We start from the raw sequence: 25,806 nt of genomic DNA on the forward strand, positions 1-25,806 counted from the left end.
GGTAATTATGATTCATGCGCATTAGTTTGATTTGATTTGATTTATTGTTTTCTTCTGCATTCATAACATTCGTATACAATACAATTTTCATTACGTAACAAACATAATATATCGGTAATTGATTTGGTATGAATCATAAAGAAAAAAAAATAAAAAGGTCATTCTAAACAAATATGATCTACTACCGACAAAGAAAATAACATTTACAGTTTGCAGGAGAAGGATTAGCATTATAAGCAGATTGTTTGAAAAAAAATGACAACCCCGGTTTAGTTTGGTAAGTAAAAGGTAGTATAAAATACGCTTTAAAGTCTCATATAGAAGGTGTTATTTCGCTGATATCAAAAGGGTATATTTTTATTTAACTAGATCGTTGTAATACACAAACATATCTGTATTATCTATAATAAACAAACATATCTGTATTATTTATAATACACAAACATATCTTTATTATTTATATATGTATGTATATACTGAAAAAACCATTGACCATGTTTGCAATCACATTAAATCATTTATGACATCCAGCCCTAATCATAGTGTTCACTTTATCCCTTTCCAATGTTTAAGTTTCCGGAACTGAGATCTCGACGTTTATAGGACGGTATAGAGGTAAAGGACGTGGAGGCGGTAAGTTTTCATGATTCATTCAACAGACTAAGAAAATCATTAAAAAAATTAAACAATATTTACTGAGTAAGTAAAATCTAATGATTAAGCTTGACATCAGCATTAAACTATAATATATATCCAGTAAAAGCATCCTCTCCTAAATAATTTGATACCATATTTTGTGAGATATATTTGCACTTAGTTTCGATCCCTTTTCAATAAGATTGTGATGGAAAATTTTCAATGAAAATCATGAAGTATCAACTATAATGTTAATTCATACTCCAATTACATTGTTCCCTTGATTTTACAGCAACTCTTATAGAGTTCCAAAGTGATGTCACATAAACTTATTTTGCATTTCAGCGTTTTTTATACCATATTTTGTTAGAGCATGATGACAAACATTTAGAACCAGGTCATAGACTTTCAATGGAGCTAATTATGTATTCATGAGGTTATATCTACGGCCACCAAGGGACCGATTCCCAACCAAATTTGGGTTTAAGGAGGTATTTCATCATGCAACCAATGATGTGACTTAAAGCGCTTTCTCTGAAGTTTAAAAAATGTCCGAATTTCACACACTTTTAGATTTAGATGCAATATTCTAAGAAGTATAGAATGCATATAACGTATCGCACATTTCAGGATGCAAAGGGGTGATTTCAGGTTTTCTTCAAATGCAAAACGCGCCCCCTTTTTATCTATCATAGAATTCAAGATTGTGCCCCAAAAGGAAATGTCACTGTTATTTATTTTGTGGTACATTATTATTAAGATAAAGAATCCCCATCAAATACATTTGTAACAAATCCACTTTTCATGATAACCATGGTTTGGAATTCAGTAAACCTTCAAATGCAAAGTTAGGGTTAATCTTTTTGTCAGCAATTATTTGAGAGGATGTTAGGTTACAAGCTCTGTGATGATATAGTTAGACCACCGAGTTCAAATATATTTGTGTAACAGGACGAGGCCAAGTCGAAGTTGGAAATACAGACGCTAGCAATGGACGAGGGAGTGGACGACGCGGCAAGAAAGGAGGAAAAGGTATATCATTTTATCTACATTTATCGTACTTCTACGCATTTTTTAAAATGATCTGGCGGTATAACAAATGACCGTGAGAAAATAATGTAACTTAGAGGGAAATTCAAATTGGCACTCTGTTGGTTTAAATTGAAATAGAAAGTAAGACAAACACATCAACGTAACTTCATGTCAAGTTCATGAAATAATATTTGGATAGTGTTATAGTAAGAATAAGCTTATAGTTACTTCAATTCATGTCGGTGATTGTTTTCTTATTAATTTGACAGGTTCTGATGAGAGTTCAGAAAGCAATGAGAATGGTGGCAAAGGAGGTAAAATATATAGTCTTTATAATTTTGGGAATATTCATTGATAGATCACATTTAGACGTTATAATTAGTAATCCTATGGGAAAAATAGGTAACTTTGACTTATTTGATTTTATTGTGAACATAAAAATCCGTTAGAAGTAAACATGGTGGAAGATGTAAATAACACGTGTTAAGCATAATCTGGTCTAATGAATTGCTTCGACTAAAGCGAACATTGGATTTATGGAAGGTATGCGCCATTGTTAATGTTATTTATCCATGATAATTTGAAAGAACCAACTGCTGATTTAGCTTAGAAATATTACGAAAACAATTTTATGGGACCGAATGGCGCGGCTGACCGTGGAATTGACCCAAATCAGAACAAATTAATAAGAAATACACTTGTAATTACAGGAGGCCAAGTTGGAAATGCAGACGTTGCTTATGGACGACAGCGTGGAGGACGTGGCAAGAAAGGAAAAGGTAATATTGTGAATACGGAAAAGTTGAATTCATCTTAATCCACTCTGACTTTTGGATATTGAAGTAGACGTAGACGTAGTGCATTAGAATATTTTGAAGTCTTCCAATAACAATGGAAGTTAGCATACACATCGGGCTTATAAAGTTGGATTTAAATTGTATCAGAGTAAAACACACTGAAAGTTTGATTCGAAGTTGGTGAATGTGTTCATTATTTATTTAGATTCCAGTGGCAGTTCAGAAAGCAAAGAGAACAGTGGCAAAGGAGGTAAGGTTTATTCCACATCTTATTCCTCGGAAAAATAATATCCATGCAGTAATGAGCAATATTGGTATTCGAGAATAAAGTATACCCCATGTATATCCATTAATATTTGTATATGACTTGATTTTGCTTAAAGCTTAGAAGAGACTTCGTAAATTTCATTTTGATGAAGGGCGTTTATTCTGTCATGTCTGAATATTATAATAAAAGGTAGTACTCTGATTTTCAGATATTAAAGTAGATGTTGCAAACGAGAAAATAAGAGTTCTCGTGAATTGCTTGAATTGCATTAGAGTAAAATACACAAACGTGATTTCGAGTCGGCGAATGTTCCCATTTTTGACAGATTCCGATAGCAGTTATAAGAAATATGGCAAATGAGGTAAAGTTAATTTATTGGGAATATTCCTCGAAAAATAAAATCCATGAAGTAATTAGTAATAATAGTATTCAAGATTAAAGCATTCATCGTGCATTCCAATTACAATTCAATTATGACATTACATTTAATTCATTTAAGTTAGTGAGAAAAATATCATGATTACAGGAGGCCAAGTCGAAGTTGGGAATGCAGAAGCTGCTTATGGACGACAGCGTGGAGGACGTGGCAAGAAAGGAAAAGGTAATATTTTGTATACGGAAAAGTTGAATTCATCTTAATACACTCTGACTTTTTGATATTGGAGTAGACGTAGCAAACAATCAATTGTGAGCTCTCTTGCATCTTGTATACCTAGTAGTGCGTCAGAAAATTTTGAAGTCTTCCAATAACATGATAACAATGAAAGTTAGCATACACGTCGGGCTTATAAAGTTGGATTAAAATTGTATCAGAATAAAATACACTCAAAGTTTGATTTGAAGTTGGTGAATGTTTTCATTATTTATATAGATTCAAGTGATAGTTCAGAAAGCAAAGAGAAAAAAGGCAAAGGAGGTAAGGTTTAGTCTTCATCTGAGTTATTGGGGATATTCCGCAAAAAATAAAATCCATCTTATAATGAGTAACATTGTTATTCGAGAATAAAGTACACCCCAGGTATACCCATTATTATTTATGTATGACTTGGTCTTAGACATTTCGTGAATTTCATTTTGATGAGGGACGTTTATTCTGTCATGTCTGAATATTATAATAAAAGGTAGTACTCCGATTTACGGATATTAAAGTAGATGTTGCAAATGAGTAAATAAGAGTTCTCGTGAATCCCTTAAACGTAATAGTTGATCAAAAAAACCATAGACAGCAGAAAAGATATATAAGTCTTTGAATAGTCTTGACATTTAGCACGTTACTTATAAAGTTGGATTTAAATTGTATTAGAGTAAAATACACTCAAACATGATTTCAAGTCGGTGAATGTTTCCATTTTTTGACAGATTCCGATAGCAGTTCAGGAAGCAGAGAGAACAATGGCAAAGGAAGTAAGGTCATGTCATTTATTGGGAATATTCCTCGAAAAAAATTTAATGTAGTAATTAGTAAAATGGTATTCATGATCATGAATAAAGTATTCATCATGCACTCCAATTATAATTTAATTATGAAATTAGATTTAATCTATATAAGTTATTGAGACAAATATTTTTGAAAGTTGCTTATGGACGACAGCGAGGAGGACGTGGCAAGAAAGGAAAAGGTAATATACGGAAAAATTGTATTCATCTTTATACACCCTGACTTTTTGGATATTGGAGTAGATGTAGCAAACAATCAATTGTGAGCTCTCTTTCATTATGTACACCTAGTAGTGGAGTGGAGCGTTGTGGCCCAGTGGATTAGTCTCCGGACTTTGAAACAGGGGGTCTGGTAGGAATTTATTCCTTGAAATGCCGAGCGCTGGAGAGGCTCCTTGAGCTACAGCCGGGGTAATAATATCCAATTCATTTGGAAGCGCATAGAGACGTTATTCATATGCGCTGTACAAGAACTGACTATTATTATTATTAGTAGTAGTAGTAGTGCATCGGAAAATTTTGAAGTCTTCCAATAACAATGAAAGTTACCATACACGTCGGGCTTATAAAGTTGGATTTAAATTTTATCAGAGTAAAACACACTCAAAGTTTGATTTGAAGTTGGTGAATGTTTTCGTTATTTATTTAGATTCCAGTGGCAGTTCAGAAAGCAAAGAGAACAGTGGCAAAGGAGGCAAGGTTTAGTCTTCATCTGAGTAATTGGGGATATTCCTCGAAAAATAATAACCATGCAGCAATGAGTAATACTGGTATTCGAGAATAAAGTACACCCCATGTATACCCATTATTATTTGATTATGACTTGATTTTGATTAAATCTTAGATGAGATTTCGTGAATTTTATTTTGATAAGAGACGTTTATTCTGTCATGTCTGAATTTTATAATAAAAGGTAGTACGCTGATTTTCGTTGCAAACGAGTTCTCGTGAATTCCTTGCACGTAATGGTATTAGGTCCCCAAAACATAGCAGAAAAGATTAACAAGTCTTCCAATAGTCTTGACATTTAGCACGTAACTTAAAGGACAAGTCCACCCCAACAAAAACTTGATTTGAATAAAAAGAGAAAAATTCAACAAGCATAACACTGAAAATTTCATCAAAATCGGATGTAAAATAAGAAAGTCATGACATTTTAAAGTTTCGCTTCATTTCACAAAACAGTTATATGCACATCTCGGTCGGTATGCAAATGAGGGAACTGATGACATCACTCACTCACTATTTCTTTTGTATTTTATTATATGAAATATGAAATATTTTGATTTTCTCGTCATTGTCATGTGAAATGAAGTTTCATTCCTCCCTGAACACGTGGAATTCCATTATTTTAACATTTTGTGCTTCAGGCAAGGAGGTCCTAATCATCAAATTCGTAAAAATTGAAATATTGTATGATTAAAACAATAAAAAACAAAAGAAATAGTGAGTGAGTGACATCATCGACTCTCTCATTTGGATGTAACTGGCTCGTTCATATAACTATTTTGTTAAAAATAAGCGTAACTTTGAAATGTCATAACTTTCTTATTTTACATCCGATTTTGATGAAATTTTCAGCATTGTGCTTGTCTGATTTTTCTCTATTGATACAAATCAACATTTTTCTGAGGTGGACTTGACCTTTAATGCCAATCTAATCAAGTTGGATTTAAATTGTATTAACGTAAAATACACTTAAACATGATTTCACGTCGGTGAATGTTTCAATTTTTTCACAGATTCCGATAGCAGTTCAGGAAGCAAAGAGAATAATGGCAAAGGAGGTAAGTTAATTTATTGGGAATATTCCTCAAAAAATAAAATAGGAATCAGTAACAATGGTTATCAAGATTAAAGTATTCATCATGCATTCCAATTATACTTTGATTATGAAATAAGATATAATTTATTTAAGTTATTGAGATAAATATTTTGAATCATGATGATTACAGGAGGCAAAGTCGAAGTTGGAAATGCAGAAGTTGATTTTGGACGACAGCGTGGAGGACGTGGCAAGAAAGGAAAAGGTAATACTGTGTATACGGGAAAGTTGAATTCATCTTAATCCACTCTGACTTTTGGATATTGGAGTAGACGTAGCAAACAATCAATTAAGAGCCCCCTGGCATTCTGTACACCTAAATAGTGCATCATAAAGTTTTGAAGTCTTCTAATAACAATGAAAGTTAGCATACATGTCGGGCTTATAAAGTTGGATTTAAATTGTATCGGAATAAAACACATTTAAACATGATTCGATGTTGGTGAAAGGAGGTGAGGTTTAGTCTACATCTGAGTTATTAGGGATATTCCTTAAAACTAATATCCATGCAGTAATGAGTTATATTGGTATTCGAGAATAAAGTATACCCCATGTATACCCATTATTATTTGTGTATGACTTGATTTTGCTTAAATATTAGAAGAGATTTCGTGAATATCATTTTGATAAAGGACGTTTACTCTGTCATGTCTGAATATTATAATAAAACGTAGTACTCCGATTTTCGGATATTAAAGTAGATGTTGCAAACGAGTAAATAAGAGTTCTCGTGAATTCCTTGCACGTAATGGTATTAGATCCCCAAAACATAGCAGAAAAGATTAACAAGTCTTCCAATAGTCTTGACATTTAGCACGTAACTTAATGCCAATCTAATCAAGTTGGATTTAAAATTGAATTAGAGTAAAATACACTCAAACATGATTTCACGTCGGTGAATGTTTCCATTTTTTCACAGATTCCGATAGCAGTTCAGAAAGCAAAGAGAAAAATGGCAAAGGAGGTAAGGTTAATTTATTGAGAATATTCCTCGAAAAATAACATTCATGTAGTAATTAGTAATAATGGTATTCAAGATTAAAGTATTAATCATGCATTCCAATTCCAAACATGATTCGATGTTGGTGAAAGGAGGTGAGGTTTAGTCTACATCCGAGTTATTAGGGATATTCCTTAAAACTAATATCCATGCAGTAATGAGTAATTTTGGTATTCGAGAATGAAGTATACCCCATGTATACCCATTATTTTTTGTGTATGACTTGATTTTGCTTAAAGCTTAGAAGAGATTTCATGAATTTCAATTTGATAAGGGACGTTTATTCTGTCATGTCTGAATATCATGATAAAGTGTAGTATTCTGATTTTCGTATTCAAGTACTAGTAGATGTTGCAAACGAATAAATAAGAGTTCTCGTGAATTGCTTGCACGTAATGGTATTAGATCCCTAAAACATAGCAGAAAAGATTAACAAATCTTCCAATAGTCTTGATATTTAGCACATAACGTAATGTCAAACTTTTAAAGTTAGATTTAAATTGTAAAAGAGTAAAATACACTCAAACACGAGTTCAAGTCGTTGAATGTTTTTTGTTGTTGATAGATTCCGATAGCAATTCAGGAAGCAAAGAGAATAATGGCAAAGGAGGTAAGTTAATTTATTGGGAATATTCCTCAAAAAATAAAATAGGAATCAGTAACAATGGTTATCAAGATTAAAGTATTCATCATGCATTCCACTTATACTTTGATTATGAAATAAGATATAATTTATTTAAGTTATTGAGATAAATATTTTGAATCATGATGATTACAGGAGGCAAAGTCGAAGTTGGAAATGCAGAAGTTGATTTTGGACGACAGCGTGGAGGACGTGGCAAGAAAGGAAAAGGTAATACTATGATGCAGCGGTAAATGCAAATAGCAAACGAAAAGGTCATTTTGATTGGTCACTTGGTTTTTAATGAACAGTTCCGTGGTTACCGATTATAAATGTCAATATCTGGTAGTCATAAAATAACTAAACTTTGCCGCTTTAATTTTGTATCAATAGGTTCTAGTGAAAGCAGTTCAAAAAGCAGGGAGAAATCAGGAAGACGAGGTAAAATATTAATGTGATTAGCCTTTGTCGTTATTAAACACTCTTTTGCTGGTTTATTAGGCCTTTTCTTTCATAACCGTGATACAGTAATAACCTATAAGCCCGTTGGTTTTAAGGACATCTTATGTCGACCTTGCGATACAGGACAAGTCAGCTTGTTGAAAAGATGCCCTCACAAAATGTCAATGACATATATCAGGAATAATGCCGACCCAAGTGCTGAGCCTTGTGGCACCCTGAGAGCACACTGGAAAAGATGAGATCTGCCAGGAATCCTATGATCCAACCATGTTTTAGGCCCGTAATCCCATAATTCTCCACTTTGCCATGCAACTTCATGTGTTACACCTTGTCAAAAGGTAGATCTTTAGGCTTCTTATACGCTACTGCCTTAATGCCAATGTAAATCATGTAATTATCGAGTTAATTGTTGATTTTAGGGCCTTGCTGAAAACAAAGGCTGATTTTATAGGTATTTTTTTCTATGATTTTACTTCACAAAAGCTCAAACTAAGAAATCGTTTCTTTAGAGATGGTTTGAATTTGAGTCTTACCAATAATTACATATTATTTTGTTGTGAAGGATGGCGTACTTTTCAATGTCGACGGGGCGAACGTGAACAGGTGCTTAGAGGGCTATCTGAGAACGGAGATCTGGAGTTTGAATTTGGCAGCACTGATTCCGAATCGATCAGGATCGAGTTTACCAGGAGCAAGAATGCCTTCGACGACAGTATCGTTATTGGTAAGAAAGGGGAATATCATGATATTATCATCCAAAATGTTTATGAAATAAACCCTGATATTTTATTTTGCGCAAATCCTTTTCTCCGAAATGGTAGTACAATTAAAGCACTTATTATATTCTGGTAAATCTACGGAGCATTAATTATCAAAGTTTGGAGTCACATATTTTGTATGATAAATCATATTTTTAGTGAAATATTGAAGGAGAAACACCTGTCCCTTAGAAAATCATTTATAGACGTATTGGATCCTGAGCGGAGAGGAAAAGAAAGAAAAGGAGAGAGAAAGAGAGGTATAAAATAAACTGATGTTTAATCGGATATTAAATTTCGAATATCATCTCCAACAGTTCTAAGTTCTTCTGGAGAATCATCCATCAGGCTTGGTGGACAGGATTTGTGCGAGCCAATGCTGGGCTCATTTTACACACTTGGCTTGGAGTTTTCCTTCAGCATCAGATATGCATCAGGGAGACTCGTTGTCAGTAATGATAATATTGAAGGAGCAGAAATGGTGGCAGTGATCGACGAGGATGTACTGGTCGGTTATAGGTTCTGTTATGCAACTGTAAATGGTGGATCGGACGTTACAACGTCGCTGAACGTCAAACAGATCGAATGTAAGTAAGCTTATTCACACCTTTGTATACTGGGGGATCGGTGGCAAAGGATTAAAAGAATTGTCACCCCCATAAAAAGGAGACTTTTGACATGTTAAACAAAAAATATATATATCCTATCAAACTATTCAAACTTTTGTTTTGCCCAATTACGAGTTTTCAGCATTGGCGGCGGAAGCCCAAAAATTATGGGGGGACCACCAAAATTTGTTGACAAGCAACAAAAAAGGTTATCATAAAAAAAAAAAAAAAATATGTGTCCAAGTGTTTTAACATTTTTTTTCTCAAAACCTTATTCAGTTTCTTCAGATTTCCTCTCCGAGTTTGTATCACGATACGGAAGCAGAGTCCGAGAACGTGTTCGAGGTAAATACAATGTGCTCGTGATACATATAAAGAATGTGGGATAATTTATATGGACTTTGCTTTGGTTATTTCTGTAATGTGTGAATAATAGCACAAGAAACATGTTTTTGTTGTTGTTGTAATGATATGCTGGCTCTCATCTTTTACTGGGAGGGTCGTGTATTAATATCCCATCGAGACACTATAACGTCCCATTATCACAAAGCATCAAATCACACTTTTCCACTCTCCACCCAGGTGTTTGGTGGGATGCGAATGCCAATGCAGGAAGAAGAAGAACATAGAAAGAAAATGAAATAAAGAAGAAAAGAAGAAAAAGAGAAGAAAAAGAAAAATGTTTGAACATATAACTTGTACAAAAAGACAAGGAAAATCGGAGTCGAAAAGGAGATCAAAAACAGCAACAGAAGAAGAAATTATGAAGAATTGATAATTCATAATCTTTATTTCTGTTTGTAATAAGTATAGACATCCGACTCTTGCATGTATGCCATTAATCCTTATCATATGCATTAACAGGGAACCTTGGGAGGAACGTTGGAGATGCTGAAGTTGAAGCTGAACGCACGAGAGGACGTAAGAGAGGAAAGGGAAATAGTAAAGGTAGATATCTCTTATATATTTTCCTTTAGAAGTTAACATCAGCTGAACTATACTGTAATTTACAGGGATATAATCATTAGCGTGATAAAAGGGGTATTCACAGTAAAAACGCCGTTTACAAACTGTTTAAACAGTTTTAAACAAGTGTACGAAAATCTTAAGCAAAAAAGTTTAATTTTTAATACTTATTAGATTTAGATTTGATTTTAGATTTAGATTTTATTTCCGTTCAACAATTTTTTCAAAATATAATCAAAGTAACAATACATATTCAATATAATCGATGATACAGACAAATCAATGAAATTTCGTAACAAATGTTGAATATAAATTAAACAAAACTAAAATTTGTTGCAGTAATTTTATAAATGAAAAGAAACAAGAAATGAACGGAGGGACTTGCCAAGAAAAGCAATAGCTTGTAGAGAAGGCAAGCCCCTAAACTTAGTTTCAATACTAATTATAAACAAACTATATATACAACTCTATACAAAAATCGAGACGGACACAGAAGACAAACTTAAAACAAGTAATCCACAAATATCAAAATAAAACGAATAAGCGACAACAAAAATAAGAGAAAGTAATTCAAATAATAATAATTACAGTGGTAACACACAAAAAAAAGTATTTATACAAAATCATAATAGGGAGGGAAAAGTGGCAAAGGAAAGAAAGAGGGAGATAAGGGAGGTGCAAATAAAAAGTGCAAATGAAAAGAGGAACATGGCAGGTGCACAGGTCGTAATGTATTGTATCATGTTGTAGTATTGGTTTTTTTTTATAAGTAAAGTTTGACAAATTTATTGGTAGTTAAAGGTTAAGTTATTATGTAGTTTTAGTTTAGGTTATGTGTTAGCTTGACATGTTGGTGTGGAGCAGGGGCCGCGGAACGGTTTTCAAAGTGGGGGGTCTGACCATGCTAAAAATCACAATCATATGGTCATTTTTACATTTTTGTACACGGTTTTGGAAAAAAGTGGGGGGCTGAAGCCCCCCCCCCCCCCGGTTCCGCGGCCCCTGTGGAGTATTGACAAATGAGCATCTTTTTAAGTTTGCGTTTAAAAATATTAAGGTTTGTAGATTCTTTAAAGTCGTTGGGCAGGGAATTCCAATACACAGGTCCAAAAAAGATAAAAGAGTTTTTCGCTAATATACAGTGCGTATCAAAAAAAAGTTTACACTTTGAAAAAGCCCTGTGAATAAAAAAATATACAACATGTGGGTACATTTTTCACATATATTCTTGAGTTTGGGTCTCATCTATCAAATGAAAGTAAAAGTTTTGACAGGATGTTACACTTGAGTGAGCACTGTCCATTTTTGTAAAGCTCGCAGAAATCTGTTTGCGCAGAAATGCTCATTTTCACGTTGTGTCAAGGGGAAAGGGCGAAATCAAACTTACCCTGCGAAACATTTCTCATATATTTCCCTTGCACTTTTAGTCAATTGAAGTAAAACAGATACATTCAAGCATTTTGTAACAATTTTGCCATCCAAATTGAAATTTCAACACTTAGTAAGCACAACCTTTACCCTTTTTGTGCTAGCTGGATCTGAGGACATAACTGAATCTGAACAAAAGTTTATATCAGACATCTCCAGAATTTTTTCACTTAGTTTTTATCATTCTTAGTGGGTTTACATTTCATTTTTCATTTAACACTTGTTTCTCCACACTTTTCCCAAGCTTGACAATGATTAAAAAAATGAAAATCAAGCCTAAGCCATTTCATGTAAATCACAGCTTAGTGTAAAGCAAATATCGTCACGATGGCCTCAGTGTGTGGGGGAGCGGGATAGGGCGCAATTCACTCTTCGAAGTGTTTTGGGCAAGGAAACAAGTTAAAAAAGGTAAAAAGATATCTTTAAATCAATTTTATTAGCTAAATTCCACATTTTTTTCATGATCAAGGTCTACTTTTATTGCATAACTATTTCAAAGTTCTGCGCAAATCATTTTTCACTAACTTTTCAAAAGTAAGTGGTGCTCACTCAAGCGAAAATATTTTTCGACAGTTATATCGTCATTCGCTTAAATGGATCTGTATTAATGTTAAAATGTGGAAAAATCTTCAGGATATTACAAATGTATAATTTTACAGGATTTTTTCAAAGTGTAAACTTTTTTTTGATACGCACTGTAGTACGGTTAGGGGGTAGGTGATAACAATTACGTTGTCTCGTTGGGTAATCGTGTATAGAGGAGTTTTTACAGAACATATTTGAAAAAAATTGTTGGGAGATCATCTTTGTTTAGTTTATACATAAATTGGGTGAGTTGGAAAAGATATAAATCACTCACTTTAAGAATATTATTTTGGAAGAATAGTATATCTGTGTGTGATCTGAATTGGTTTTGAAAAATTATTCTAAGAGCCTTCTTCTGCAGCAACAGTATTCTTTGTAATTGTGTTTGGATCGCACAACCCCATGCCAAAATGCCATAACTAATGTATGGTAATATTAATGTATGATACAGTGTTAGTAAAGTGTGAGATGGGAGAAAATATTTCAGTTTGTTCATAATTCCGATGTTTCTTGAAATTGTTTTGCATATATTATTGATGTGTGGTTTCCATGATAGCTTATTATCAATAGTAATTATCTTAGTAGCTTATTATCAATAATATTATCTTAATAGCTTATTATCAATAGCTTATTATCAATATGTAATGTATACAGACCCGCTTTGGTTAGTGACAAGCTGCGTGTTGGATTCAGTTGATAGACGAATAATAATGTTTGTTTTGAGACACAAAAGTAAACCACACATTTGTCATACCATCTGAAAATGTGACTCGCGTGACAATAGCATTTTTAGGATTGAAACTTGAACCAATTATAAAAACTGCTTGAACGGAGAAGGTGGTAAAACAATTTAGATTTACCGCTTCAAATGTATCCTGCAAAACGGTAATCATTCTTTTTGGATTGGTTGGGCTTTTTTTTGTAAACGGGTAGAATTTGGCATTTTTAGCTGTGTCTAACGGCTACTATACAGCAGGGACCGCGAAACTGAAGAATGAGGAAGTTTCATCCCCCGCCATCTTTTAAAGTAAACGTGTACAAAAATATATTATTTTACCATTTATTGTGTTTGTATGTTCACCCCCCTCACTTTCCACAACATTTTGAGGCCTTGTATAGTGTTGTACCTTTATGTTGATAGAACATTCTATCAATTTTAATGTACTGTACTTTGCAATTAAATCGGTATAACTAGGTAAAGTATAAACAACATTATCCTACATCTTTTTCATTCTAGGCTCTAGTGGAAGCAGTTCTGAAAGTAAAGACAGAAGCGGAAAACGAGGTACACGTATTATTTTATTCATTGAACATATTGAGGCATGTATCCAATAGGGTGTGGCAGCAAATAAAAGGCCAGTGTCACACCGGCAAAATTGACTCCTGGTGCCCCGTTGCTTAAAACTTACCATTATGGTAACTTTGCCATCCAATGGTAACTTGCATAAAAAATCCTTGAATTTGATTGGCTGTTGATCAGCGTTTCCATGGTAGTTACCATTGGATGGCAAAGTTACTTTAATAGTAACTTTTATGCAACGGGGCCCAGACTGACCAAATATATTATTTCATATGACATATCAATGTTCAGTACGAAGTCGGTTTCGTTGATGTGACTATATAGTACTCACCTGTTATGAAATGGGTCACTCGTTTTGGAAATAATACCCCCCCCCCTTAGTACGGAGAAAAATTTGTCCCTTTTCAGTGTGAAGCCTTTTTTATTATTGTGCTCGGCAGATTACTTTTAATGGGAGAATTAGGTTAATTTGGGGACGTGAAATAACCTTTTTAATGCAAAGCAGAATCAGCAATCTCTCCGACGAATAATGATAATGGCAAAGACATATAATCAATTCATAAAATCCTGGATCTGTCGATGGACTTGTTGATCATTTTTGGCTGCCACTTTCCACTCCTTAGTGTATTAAAAAACTTTGAGAGAACCCCAAAACAGATTACACTGGAATATTAAAAGAAGATAAATAAAATTAAGATCCATGTAGCAGGGGCTAAAGAGAAAGTATAATAAACAAATACGTAAGGCAATAACACTACATATGCACAAAGAGAACAAGAAGGGTGCAAAGGGAGAATAAACGATCGATCATTATTTTTATTCGTTTTGTTATTTAGTGTTGATATTGATATAGAAATATGATTGATTGATATCTTCGTGGATAGGTAACCGAAATAGGAATGGCGGAGACAGTGAAGTTGAAAATGACAGCGATGGAGGACGAAGGAGGGGAAATGGTAGGGGTCGAGGTAAATATTCCTAATAATGTGGAATGAATTATTTATAATGCTTTAAAAAAGATACCTTGCTGGCTTTTTGCTGCTGAATGAATTCAAGATGATTACTGTCATTATTTCTGTTTAAATGAATACAAACTAATTTGAATTGTCATTTGAATTTGAACATATTGCTGATGATGAAGATGGTTAGACAAACTGTCCCTTTTTAAAACCTTTAGAATGCAGTACACCTAATCCAATGGAATGAAAAAAAATAGAAATATATTAATATATATCTTATGGAAAATTTCAAGTAGAATGAGTTTGATCATAATTGTCCCTTTGGCATCTACATTGGTGTTCATGTATCTCAATACGTACATAGGGCCATACTCACTATAGCTTATTTACATTTATGAGGAGAAATTATCACAGGTTAATATAGGCCTATATTTTTTATCTGGTAAATTTATTCAACCAGAGAGTAGGAGGAAGGAGGTCGGATATACAGAAACTGCATCCAGGCGAAACAGGTATAAGGACAGACGACAATGGGGCAGTAGAAGAGGTGGGACAGATTGCTTCATTCATACCATAATTCTCTTGTCTATTTTTGAACATAGTATATGGGTCTAGTTCTCTCCAATGTTCACATTTTGTTGTACGAATTATTGCTTGTTAACTTGTAGGGCGTAGTAACATACAGGTTTTTGCCTCTTCTCGGCTACTTTTCTGTAACATCAGCAGCAACAATAGTAGTAGTAGTATAAAAGTAGTAGTAGTAGTAGTAGTAGTAGTAGTAGTAGTAGTAGTAATAGTAGTAGTAGTAGTAGTAGTAGTAGTAGTAGTAGTAATAGTAGTAGTAGTAGTAGTAGTAGTAGTAGTAGTAGTAGTAGTAGTATATGCATCAATCATTGGGGACAGGGGGCGATCACCATTCCCCATGAAAATATTGGTGGAAGGGCATACATACAGATTTGCCCCCCCCCCCCCCATAAATCTGAAAATTCATAATATGCAATACAAATAGTTACAAAAGCATGAGAAACTGCTATAAAACCACTGAACCTACCTTAAAACTACTTTTAATCATAAAAATTGTAAACCTTTCAGCTTCCTTTACGCACAAAATTATTTATTATAATTTTAGACATTTTTGCCTACCCCCAATCTGAAACATGGATTGACTCCCCTGGTAGACGAAAAGCACTATCATCATTAGAATCTTATATTTATTTTCCCCCTTTTACTGTAAAACAGGTGGATCATGGAGATCACGAAGGGGCAAATGTAAGTTTTCATTCGCTTCTCTACAGTGCGTCTCAAAAAAAACTATACACTTTTGAAATGGCTGCCAAACAAAAAATATGTCACCTTGGGGAAAAATACCTATATATATGGAAAGCCAATAAATTAAAATTTCAAATGACACCAAAAAGTTGGAAAACTATTCATGCTTGAGTGAGCACTACCCACTTAAACAAAGGGTATGAAAATTAGGGTGGGCAGGAATTAGCCTTCCAATTTCTTTCAGTTTTTGAGAGGCGAGTCCCCTGGAACTTGCAAAGTTGAGGGTAATGTGATAAATTAATGATCAATCATTATTAATTTAGGTTCTTAGAGCTAATTTCAAGAATTATCAAATTTAAATTTATGCATGAGTGAACATGAATTACATTTTTTAGTGCATCATTTTGACCTTTTCACGTGGATCTCAGCAATGTGTTTATGGGAGTCAGAATAGGGATGAGATATGACTTAGGTGGGGGAAGTAGGTTGATGGCACAAAGGCCAACAGAACAAGCCACCCCCCTCTCTCTCTCTACCCCTTCCTCCCATCCTGAGAGACTAGCCTTTGCTAGGGCGAGCAGGAATGAGCCTTCCAGTTTTGTTTAGTGGTGAGTCCTTTGGAACTTGCCAAGTTAAAGGTGTCATGCTAAATTATTGATGAATTGAGATCAGTTTTTGGTTTTACTTAGGCTAATTTCATGAGTTACTAAATTGAAATGCAGTGCATGAGTAAACAGGAATTTTAATTTTAGTGCAGCATTTTAAGTTTATTATGTGGATCTTAGCAAGTGTGCTTGTGAGAGTCAGAGTAATGTGATGTCACCTGTTGCATGCAAGGGGTGTCAGATAGGGTAAGACTGGGTTAAACAGTTAAAAGGGCGTTCTTCTTCTTTGTTTTCTCTTACAAATTCCCTCCCCTTCAGCCCCTCTTTCTCTCTTTCTCCTGGATCATGGTATTCAAAACTTAAATGCTAAGTGACTGATGGTTGATGGGTCTTTTATTTTCCATTGAATGATTCTAAGAAATTTACTAATTATGATGATTTATGAATTCATTGAAAAAGCTGAATAATTGATTGATAATTTATTGAAAAAGCTGAATGTTTAATTGATCACATTGATTTACTAACAAATTGTTGATCAAATGGTAAAAGTTGATGATCGAATTCTCAAAATTTATCAAATTGACAGTCCGCTCTGGACTTTATGTGTACATGTAATAGCATTCAGTCTCGATCTAAGGGAGTCTAAACATTCTGTTGACCTTTTACCCATTAGCTTACTTCACCCATTTAAGTCCTATCTCACCCCTATTCTCCTTACTTCAATGAACACACTGCTGAGATCCACATGATAAAAAGTTAAAATGCTGCACTAAAGATTACAACTGACACTCACTCATGCATGAAATTTCAATCTAGTAATTCATGAAATTTGCTCTAACAATTTAAATTGATCATTAATTTATCACAACACCCTCAACTTTGCAAGTTCCAAGGGACTCGCCTCTTAAAAACTGAAAGAAATTGGAAGGCTAATTCCTGCCCACCCTAATTTTCATACCCTTTGTTTAAGTGGGTAGTGCTCACTCAAGCATGAATAGTTTTCCAACTTTTTGGTGTCATTTGAAAGTTTAATTTATTGGCTTTCCATATATATAAGTATTTTTCCCCAAAGTGACATATTTTTTGTTTGGCAGCCATTTCAAAAGTGTATAGTTTTTTTTGAGACGCACTGTATACTTTTATCACATTTATACCATGCGTTCCTAATTGTCAACAAATTAGCAATTTGTCAGTGATAATACACAAAAGGTTGACAGAGTTCAGGAACTGGCACATTTGATTTAAGTTGGCTCTGATGGCCAAGGTTTATGTCTCAAACTTGCCTTAACTTGCCTTTTGTTGACTGTTCAAATGATTTCATATTATCATGATTACGTCACAAATGGTATTATTATCGTGCTGCACTCGCCAAAGGTGAGGTAAAATGGGAACTTGCAAGAAGAAATTCCTAAAAGCCTTTGAGCAGTAGAATTGCTAGCCCACAGCTTAGCCGTGGTGATATAAGCATCTTGAGTAATGGCATACAGATGGGGGCTCGGGGGCCAATGCTCACCAAAAGTTCCACCACCAAAAAAAATGAGAAAAAAGAAGAAAAAAAGAAATCACACTAAATTAGCTTTTTCAGAATTCAGAGAGTCAGTATTTTTGCTGGCTTGTGACCTTTAAAAAATGTTGTTCCATACATCATGTTTGGCCCCCTCAAAATTTGGGATCATTACACCAATAGCCTTGAGCACCTAACATTGTGGAGCATTGTGGACCAGTGGGTTAGTGTCTGGACTTTTAAACAGGGTTGTGGGTTCAAATCCCAGGCATGGTATCATTTCCTTCAGTAAGATATTGATTGTGCTGTACTTAATCCAGATGAGATAATTGAATACCTAGTAGGACTAATTCCTTTAATGCATCAAGTGCCTTATTGAGCAGCTGGAGCTAAGCCAGGGTATAAAGCATCATTGAATATTGGCAACTGGATGATTGGCGCCCCATAAATGCTATATGTTATTGTTATTTGTGCATTATTCATAGATATCCTATATCAATGTTACAATTATTTTCATCTCATTGTGTCGTATCACCTTTCTAGTTTATAGATGGCGAACTCTCAGCGGGAAAGAAAGATCTCACGCACTTCACCTCGATGAACAACAACTTGCCATGTCTATGTACGTCAGAAGCAGGGCAGCTCGATTCGATCTAGAATTCTGCATGGCACCAAATGGCAAAGACTGTCTCACTGCTTGTAAGTTTGCAATGGTTTAGTAAATCTAGACGATCTGGTCCCTGGAACATAAAAGGTTTGCAATGAAATGAAATAATAGCGATGAAAGAACCATTCTGATTGGTTCCTGTCCAGTGTCAGACCAAGGTGCTAAATTACACCTGTGCCCTCAAAGACAATCTCAGTGTGAGATTGCCAAAGGTGTTCTTGAACCTCTTCTCATAGGGTGTGGATTAATGAGTTATTATTAGTATTATTATTTATCACTTTAACTACAGCATCTGTATGTTGTTATCACAATGGTTAGACAAAGTGCCCCATTCCCTACCAATTCATACGGAATCAATTTTTTTCTTTACGTTAACCATGATATCTACAGATCTGTATCAATTGATGTCAATGCCATGCCAAATTACGGTGACATCCATTGTTATTTCGCCTGAATGATATAGAAAGTGTACTGTGCCCCCTGCTTAAATACTCCAAGTGCACTGGTCAAGAATGTCAATATTGTCTTCTATTCTTTCTTTCTGTAGATATGAGTACACAGGATGATTCTCGCGCATACGTTGATTACAAAGGCACCAAGGTTGCAGAGAGCACAAAGGGAGCCTTCATTAGACTTGCCAGAAGAACCAAATTGAACGTGCTAATCTCAAGTCATCGATTAAGCATCGTCAATGGCCATGGAGACCAGCTTTCGGTCGAATTACCAGAAGGTTCATCAGTTGAAGATATCTACATGTCCACACCAGATGGAAAATGGACAAAGGTGAAAATCCGCCTCCGAAGAAGTATGTACCTTAGCTCACTCTTCATATATTCTTTTAAAATCAGTGTCTGTTCATAAATGTTCTCATTTCAATCAAGTAGTAAATGGGTACTTAACCTGTGTGTAAGAAAATGTATTCCTTAAACAAAATAGGTCTAAGGAATTGTCGTACCCTGTAAATCAGCAATCAATCCGTTCATATATGTTCATGAGGACATACATAGAACTGATGCAAAATTTTTAATATTTATAACTTTGTCATACCTTGTCCATTTTTTTATGGATTCTTTAGTATTTTTGTGTTCAATTCACACAATTTTCAGCTTTGTGTACCCCTAAACACCAACTCCACAATGTTTAGCTTTAGCTCATGTCCTGGACTACTTAAACGGTTAATGGTTAACTACTAGTACCAGAATGCAATATCATGTATACAGCCTATTCTATACCCAGAATCCAAACAAATTATCCTCTGTTTACGTTTTTACAAATATTACAAATATATTGTGCCAAGTTATAAAATGATTACAGGATACTTAAAAAAAAATTATGGAGATCAAATGACTGGCATTAGTTATACAAGTTCATTTTATTTTTGTTTTTAACAAAAAAAAAAGGATTATGTGGTATATATTTGCATCATATGACCCTTACTATTTACTTTACTTCCTTTTAATACAGCAATACTTTAGGGCAGAAGTGCAGAGCTTCAACAGAAAAGAATTCAAATATGTAATGACATGATTATCAGAATACACTGAACAGTTTTTTAATTCACTAGTGCTGGCCTAATCACACGATTCTTAAAAATTATCAGTTTGTCTCTATTCTATTCATACTGATATGCTATATTCATTTTTGAATTATCTTAGTGGGCAAAAAACTCACTAGCTCTGGTGGACCTCTGACTCGCAGTACTGCCTTTGAGGATATTGGTTCGAAAAGAACGTCACTGTCCTGTGGAATACGCACCGTGGCCACATTCGTCAGATTCTACTTTTGTTTTGATCGTAGCAATTGCTACATAGCCGGTAAGGACAATACCCTTGAGGACTCTCATTCCCCTACACTTGCTCTATCACTCCCTGACACCCCTATATACTTGAACACAAGAGACGGGTGAAGGAGAAGAGGTAGAATGCAGTAATCTGGGGGGGGGGGGGTTAAGTCACAAGAGAAAATATATCTACACACATTGAATTCACTCCTGGAAAGAAAGTTTCTCCCATCGCCATATGGAAAATCTGTGAACATTGTGTCTCCTGAATACCGCTAAGGTAACTGACTTCACTTATACCAGGGGTCATATTTTTAGGTGCTCAAGGCGAGTGTCAAACAGATTACAAACCGCCTATTTCACAAGAAAAAGTATTAAAGATGTTTCAAATTTGAAAAGTCTTGAAAATACATATTGTCAAATGGAAGATGGTGTGTATGGAACTGACAACATATATATTTCGTTGTATACTGCAAATTGAATCCCTCCTTGCTTTCCTAATTATGTTATTCACAAAATCTATATATGTGTAAAAGATGGTCCCTTTGGCTTTTTCGATATGATTTTACATTGATATCAGCTTTAATGTTATCACCATGGTCATAACGGTGTTTTTTTCTTTCAATCTTCTCCGGTATAGACCTTAGCACGCAACCTACAGAAACATCCCAAATCACTTACCAAGGAGATTTGGTGAGTGATGAGGTACCAGGTATCTTTATCATCCCAAACAAAGATAAGGAATTTGAAATCTTCTTCGATGTCAATGGGGGTTACCTCAAGATCTGGAATACCAATCCAGATGGTGAACGCCAACTCATCGCTGACATTCCTAAAGGTCGTCGGTTTGAATCTGTCTCGGCTTCTACAGATGACGGTGATTTCACAGAACTACAGATGATTGAGATTGAAGGTATCTCCTGTTGTCTTTTTCTTCGGTCGATTTCAGTGTTTTCTTTTTCTCCCTTTAAAAAAAAATACCCCTAACCATGGTTTATCTTAAAAAAAACACAATTATTCCACATGAAATTCTTGGCCTGGATATACTTACACAAAATTTTGTCTCAATCCCATCTAATTTCAAGGTTAAATCTAGTGCGTGTCACTCAAATCCTTTTTGACTAAACCCTTTTTTTTCAGATTGTGAATATCCTAGATTATATTTCAATAGAAATCTGCTATCAATCCCTTACAGTATATCTCCAGTGATAAAAACTAAAAAAGTATGCTTTAATTACATAGTTGTATAATAATTCTGTTTCTCCTGTTTTTGTTCTCTTTTTTTTTCAATGTCAGCAAGTCGAGAGATTTCTTCTGAGACATCGCTTGAAAGGACAACGGTTGCTGAACAACTTACTTTCCCTGCAACCTTACAGTTTTCATTTAATCTCGAGGCTGACCTGTTGTACCTGATATTGAGTCGCTCAGATGGGTCTAGTTATACGATAAGTAAATAGATTCAGTCACTTATGTATACTGACATTAGTTTGGAAATTTGCTCCTGCTCTCCTTTCTGAGCGGATGTAGGCCTGTAATCTGAACTCGGGTTAAATTCAAGCTCTGGTCCAAAGTTGTAGTTTGACTATGGAGACCCAAATGTGACACAAATATTTAATAATACAGGTTTGATTCATCTGCTCATTTGAAATTGAAATCATTCATAACTATTTGGGTATGATAACTTATAATTACTAATACCATGACCTAAGTTCAAAGAGAATTCAGACTATGGGCCATAGGGTTAGGCATTGGTGGTGCTTCAAGGGGGCAGGGGAGATGGTCCTTTTTTTTCTTCAAGTAATGAACAAAAGATGAATAAGAAAAAAAACTACTTTAGTTTAAAAAGAGATGAATCGAAGAAAACAGAAGGATACGAGGTTATGGCCAAGTGACTCTATATAATACTCTATATAATACTTTTATTTAATAATGAAGAACAATATTGACATTAATTTGGGGTCATATATCCCCTTTCCATAATACCAGAATAAGAGTTGCAACTATGAGGAATGAAATTAGGGTTATCATCAGGGCGATTATGAATCATTAATAATGTAGAAAACATAACATGCTATCTGTTTAAATAATGAAATCTCTACAATTATTTCACCCCCCCCCCCCAAAAAAAAAAATAATAATTACAAAGCTTCTCACCATTCCACTCTCTTGACACTAAGGCATGCATCAGGTCTTTTTTCTGGGACACATTGTATAAGAAACGTTATGGAGATAAACATCTAGCAATATTCAATCTACACAAGATAAGAATGTCACATTTTCTAATTAAAATAAATCTTTATATAACTTTGGTCATGGTAAAAATATTTAAGTAAACACAGGGTTAGTCATTTGTACTTGGATCATCTTCAATCATTTTTTTTTATTATATTCATGTTTTCTCTTAAATGCTTTTTATTCTCTGTTTCATATATCTGCAGAAATGAGTACAAAGCCGACAGATTCATCTGTTATTATCACTGGGAGTGATGAAATCCTCGCCAAGTCACCAAGCGAACCTTTCCTCCTGTGGGGCAATGACATTCCCATACAAAACAACCTCATAGTTACGGTTGAAAAAACCAATGTGGTAGTTAGCAATATGGCTACCGATTTGACTATGACAGCTGCTATATCAGAAGCCCATTTGTACAATCACATCGACATCAGGACGGAAGGAGGTGGTATTCAGGATTTCAGCGAGGAAGAAGTCGAAGGTAGGTAGAACGTTTCAAGCAGGGACAGATTGAGGATTTCAGAATAAGAAGGGCACAAAAATCTTGTTTTTTGTAAAATCACCCAGTCAACCAATATAGGGGAAATAGCTGTTACTCATAATCCATCACTTTTATTCTATCCAAGAAGTAGAGAAGGGACAGGTTGGTCTTTCATAAAGATGTTCATAAGTTAGAAATGAGTGAGCACAAAGTGGTGAGAGTTTTTTTTTAGTAAGTGATATGTCCCTACTTCGCTGACTGAGCATCTCAGACATTTAGAAGTTGTATTTAAATTGTGCATTACCTGAGAAGAATGATAATAATGTATGTGATGCAAAAGAAGTTGAATAAACAGGAAATTCCATTTCAGTAAATGTGTGTAATACGTTGACCTAAAATTTTGCACAAAAATTACCCAAATGGATTTCATTTTTTAATGATTGAAACTAAGTTTATTGATTATGGGAGGATGTGTGCTTATGCAGAAAATCCATGCATTCCTTTCTGGCAAAGTGATGTTCTGACATTCTATTCGGTGGGTAGCCTATAATAGGGTAGCTCTGAAATTATAAATAATTTTAACAGTTAGTTTAAAATTGCTGTAGGAAAATTGATGATGATTATCCTTTGTTATACACTAAGCCAACTTGAAGAACTTGTCAAACATTTTTCATTTAAAAAAAATTAATTTATTCCTTTGCCATAGAACCACCAGCAACAGAGTCACCAGCTGAAGAAACTGAGGCACCAGCAACAGATCCACCACCTGCAGAGACTGAGGCACCAGCAACAGAGCCACCAGCTGAAGAAACTGATGCACCAGCAACAGAGCCACCACCTGCAGAAACTGAGGCACCAGCAACAGAGCCACCACTTGCAGAGACTGAGGCACCAGCAACAGAGCCACCAGCTGAAGAAACTGATGCACCAGCGACAGAGCCACCACCTGCAGAAACTGAGGCACCAGCAACAGAGCCACCACCTGCAGAGACTGAGGCACCAGCAACAGAGCCACCACCTGCAGAGACTGAGGCACCAGCAACAGAGCCACCACCTGCAGAGACTGAGGCACCAGCCACAGAGCCACCACCTGCAGAGACTGAGGCACCAGCCACAGAGCCACCACCTGCAGAGACTGAGGCACCAGCCACAGAGCCACCAGCTGAGGAAACTGAGGCACCAGCCACAGAGCCACCACCTGCAGAGACTGAGGCACCAGCAACAGAGCCACCACCTGCAGAGACTGAGGCACCAGCAACAGAGCCACCACCTGCAGAGACTGAGGCACCAGCAACAGAGCCACCACCTGCAGAGACTGAGGCACCAGCAACAGAGCCACCACCTGCAGAGACTGAGGCACCAGCCACAGAGCCACCAGCTGAGGAAACTGAGGCACCAGCAACAGAGCCACCACCTGCAGAGACTGAGGCACCAGCAACAGAGCCACCACCTGCAGAGACTGAGGCACCAGCAACAGAGCCACCACCTGCAGAGACTGAGGCACCAGCAACAGAGCCACCACCTGCAGAGACTGAGGCACCAGCAACAGAGCCACCACCTGCAGAAACTGAGGCACCAGCAACAGAGCCACCACCTGCAGAAACTGAGGCACCAGCAACAGAGCCACCAGCTGAAGAAACTGATGCACCAGCAACAGAGCCACCAGCTGAAGAAACTGAGGCACCACCAACACAGCCACCAGCTGAAGAAACTGAGGCACCAGCAACAGAGCCACCACCTGCAGAGACTGAGGCATCACCAACACAGCCACCAGCTGGAGAAACTGAGGCACCAGAACCGGATGAAGGAACAAGGGGAGACAGTCCCGTGGTAGAATTACCAAGGAATCGGGGAAATAGAATCATACAAGAAGGTAATGACCAATCAACACAAGGATCATCTTTGAAACCATCTCAAGTTCCCCCAGTCATCGAAACAATTCAAAACACTGGATCTACTGACGAATCAGGTATATTAACTTCTTATACAACATATTGCTTTATAAGAATATCATTACGTGCATATGAAAATATTAAAAATCAGGGCATTTTCTGATTTTAAAAAATCCACTTTGTCAAACCATATTCAATCTGAATTTCTGAATTATGTTTTTTAGGCTTAAAGATATTTCACATGGATGGAATTATCATTAAGTGCATGTGATAATACTAAAAAACTTAACATTTTTCTGGTTAAAAAAAATCACTTTGCCTATATTCATTGTGAATTGTTATGTTTTTTAGTCTTGAAGATATTTCACATGGATTGAGTTATGTTTCCATGATGAAAAGGATAATACATGAGTATTTTTATATTTTTGCCTCTTTCTAATTTTATTTACTACATATCCATAAAAGGTATCTTGTGTTCTGCAATGTCAGTTCTAGTACTAGTAGAGCTAGGAGCGGGAACAGTACAGTAGTAGTAGAAGAAGTAATAGAGTACTGAACTGTGACATCATCAATTTTCACTTTTTGCATATCATCGTTTTTTATACCATATTTTCGTAGAGCATGATGAAAAACCCCTACAACCCAAATTTGGTAGGAATCGGTCCGTGGGGTCCCAAGATATGACCTCATGA

The 25,806-nt window shown here is 35.5% G+C and overlaps 1 protein-coding gene across 9 annotated transcripts in view; it reads left to right on the forward strand.

Annotated features, from left to right (window-relative positions):
- Nucleotides 1–25,806, forward strand: part of LOC129260138 (uncharacterized) — a 53,474-nt gene that overhangs the window by 14,291 nt on the left and 13,377 nt on the right. Inside the window, exons 13-41 of one of the 9 annotated variants that reach the window (XM_064099312.1) lie at nt 574–633; nt 1,588–1,668; nt 1,938–1,982; nt 2,379–2,447; nt 2,671–2,715; nt 3,260–3,334; nt 3,605–3,649; nt 4,093–4,137; nt 5,913–5,957; nt 6,126–6,200; nt 6,915–6,959; nt 7,561–7,605; nt 7,774–7,848; nt 8,011–8,058; nt 8,642–8,803; nt 9,155–9,424; nt 9,725–9,790; nt 10,310–10,393; nt 13,662–13,709; nt 14,609–14,692; nt 15,144–15,230; nt 15,923–15,952; nt 18,605–18,760; nt 19,276–19,533; nt 20,384–20,542; nt 21,149–21,421; nt 21,805–21,957; nt 22,947–23,222; nt 23,929–25,191. In XM_064099312.1, coding sequence (XP_063955382.1) covers nt 574–633; nt 1,588–1,668; nt 1,938–1,982; nt 2,379–2,447; nt 2,671–2,715; nt 3,260–3,334; nt 3,605–3,649; nt 4,093–4,137; nt 5,913–5,957; nt 6,126–6,200; nt 6,915–6,959; nt 7,561–7,605; nt 7,774–7,848; nt 8,011–8,058; nt 8,642–8,803; nt 9,155–9,424; nt 9,725–9,790; nt 10,310–10,393; nt 13,662–13,709; nt 14,609–14,692; nt 15,144–15,230; nt 15,923–15,952; nt 18,605–18,760; nt 19,276–19,533; nt 20,384–20,542; nt 21,149–21,421; nt 21,805–21,957; nt 22,947–23,222; nt 23,929–25,191 — 4,167 coding nt within the window. The remainder of the gene's footprint in view (nt 1–573; nt 634–1,587; nt 1,669–1,937; nt 1,983–2,378; nt 2,448–2,670; nt 2,716–3,259; nt 3,335–3,604; nt 3,650–4,092; nt 4,138–5,912; nt 5,958–6,125; nt 6,201–6,914; nt 6,960–7,560; nt 7,606–7,773; nt 7,849–8,010; nt 8,059–8,641; nt 8,804–9,154; nt 9,425–9,724; nt 9,791–10,309; nt 10,394–13,661; nt 13,710–14,608; nt 14,693–15,143; nt 15,231–15,922; nt 15,953–18,604; nt 18,761–19,275; nt 19,534–20,383; nt 20,543–21,148; nt 21,422–21,804; nt 21,958–22,946; nt 23,223–23,928; nt 25,192–25,806) is intronic. The other 8 variants (XM_064099324.1, XM_064099315.1, XM_064099320.1 and 5 more) reach the window with 8 other exon arrangements.

This window comes from Lytechinus pictus, chromosome 1 (assembly GCF_037042905.1).
Source record: "Lytechinus pictus isolate F3 Inbred chromosome 1, Lp3.0, whole genome shotgun sequence".
NCBI classification, from domain to species: domain Eukaryota; kingdom Metazoa; phylum Echinodermata; class Echinoidea; order Temnopleuroida; family Toxopneustidae; genus Lytechinus; species Lytechinus pictus.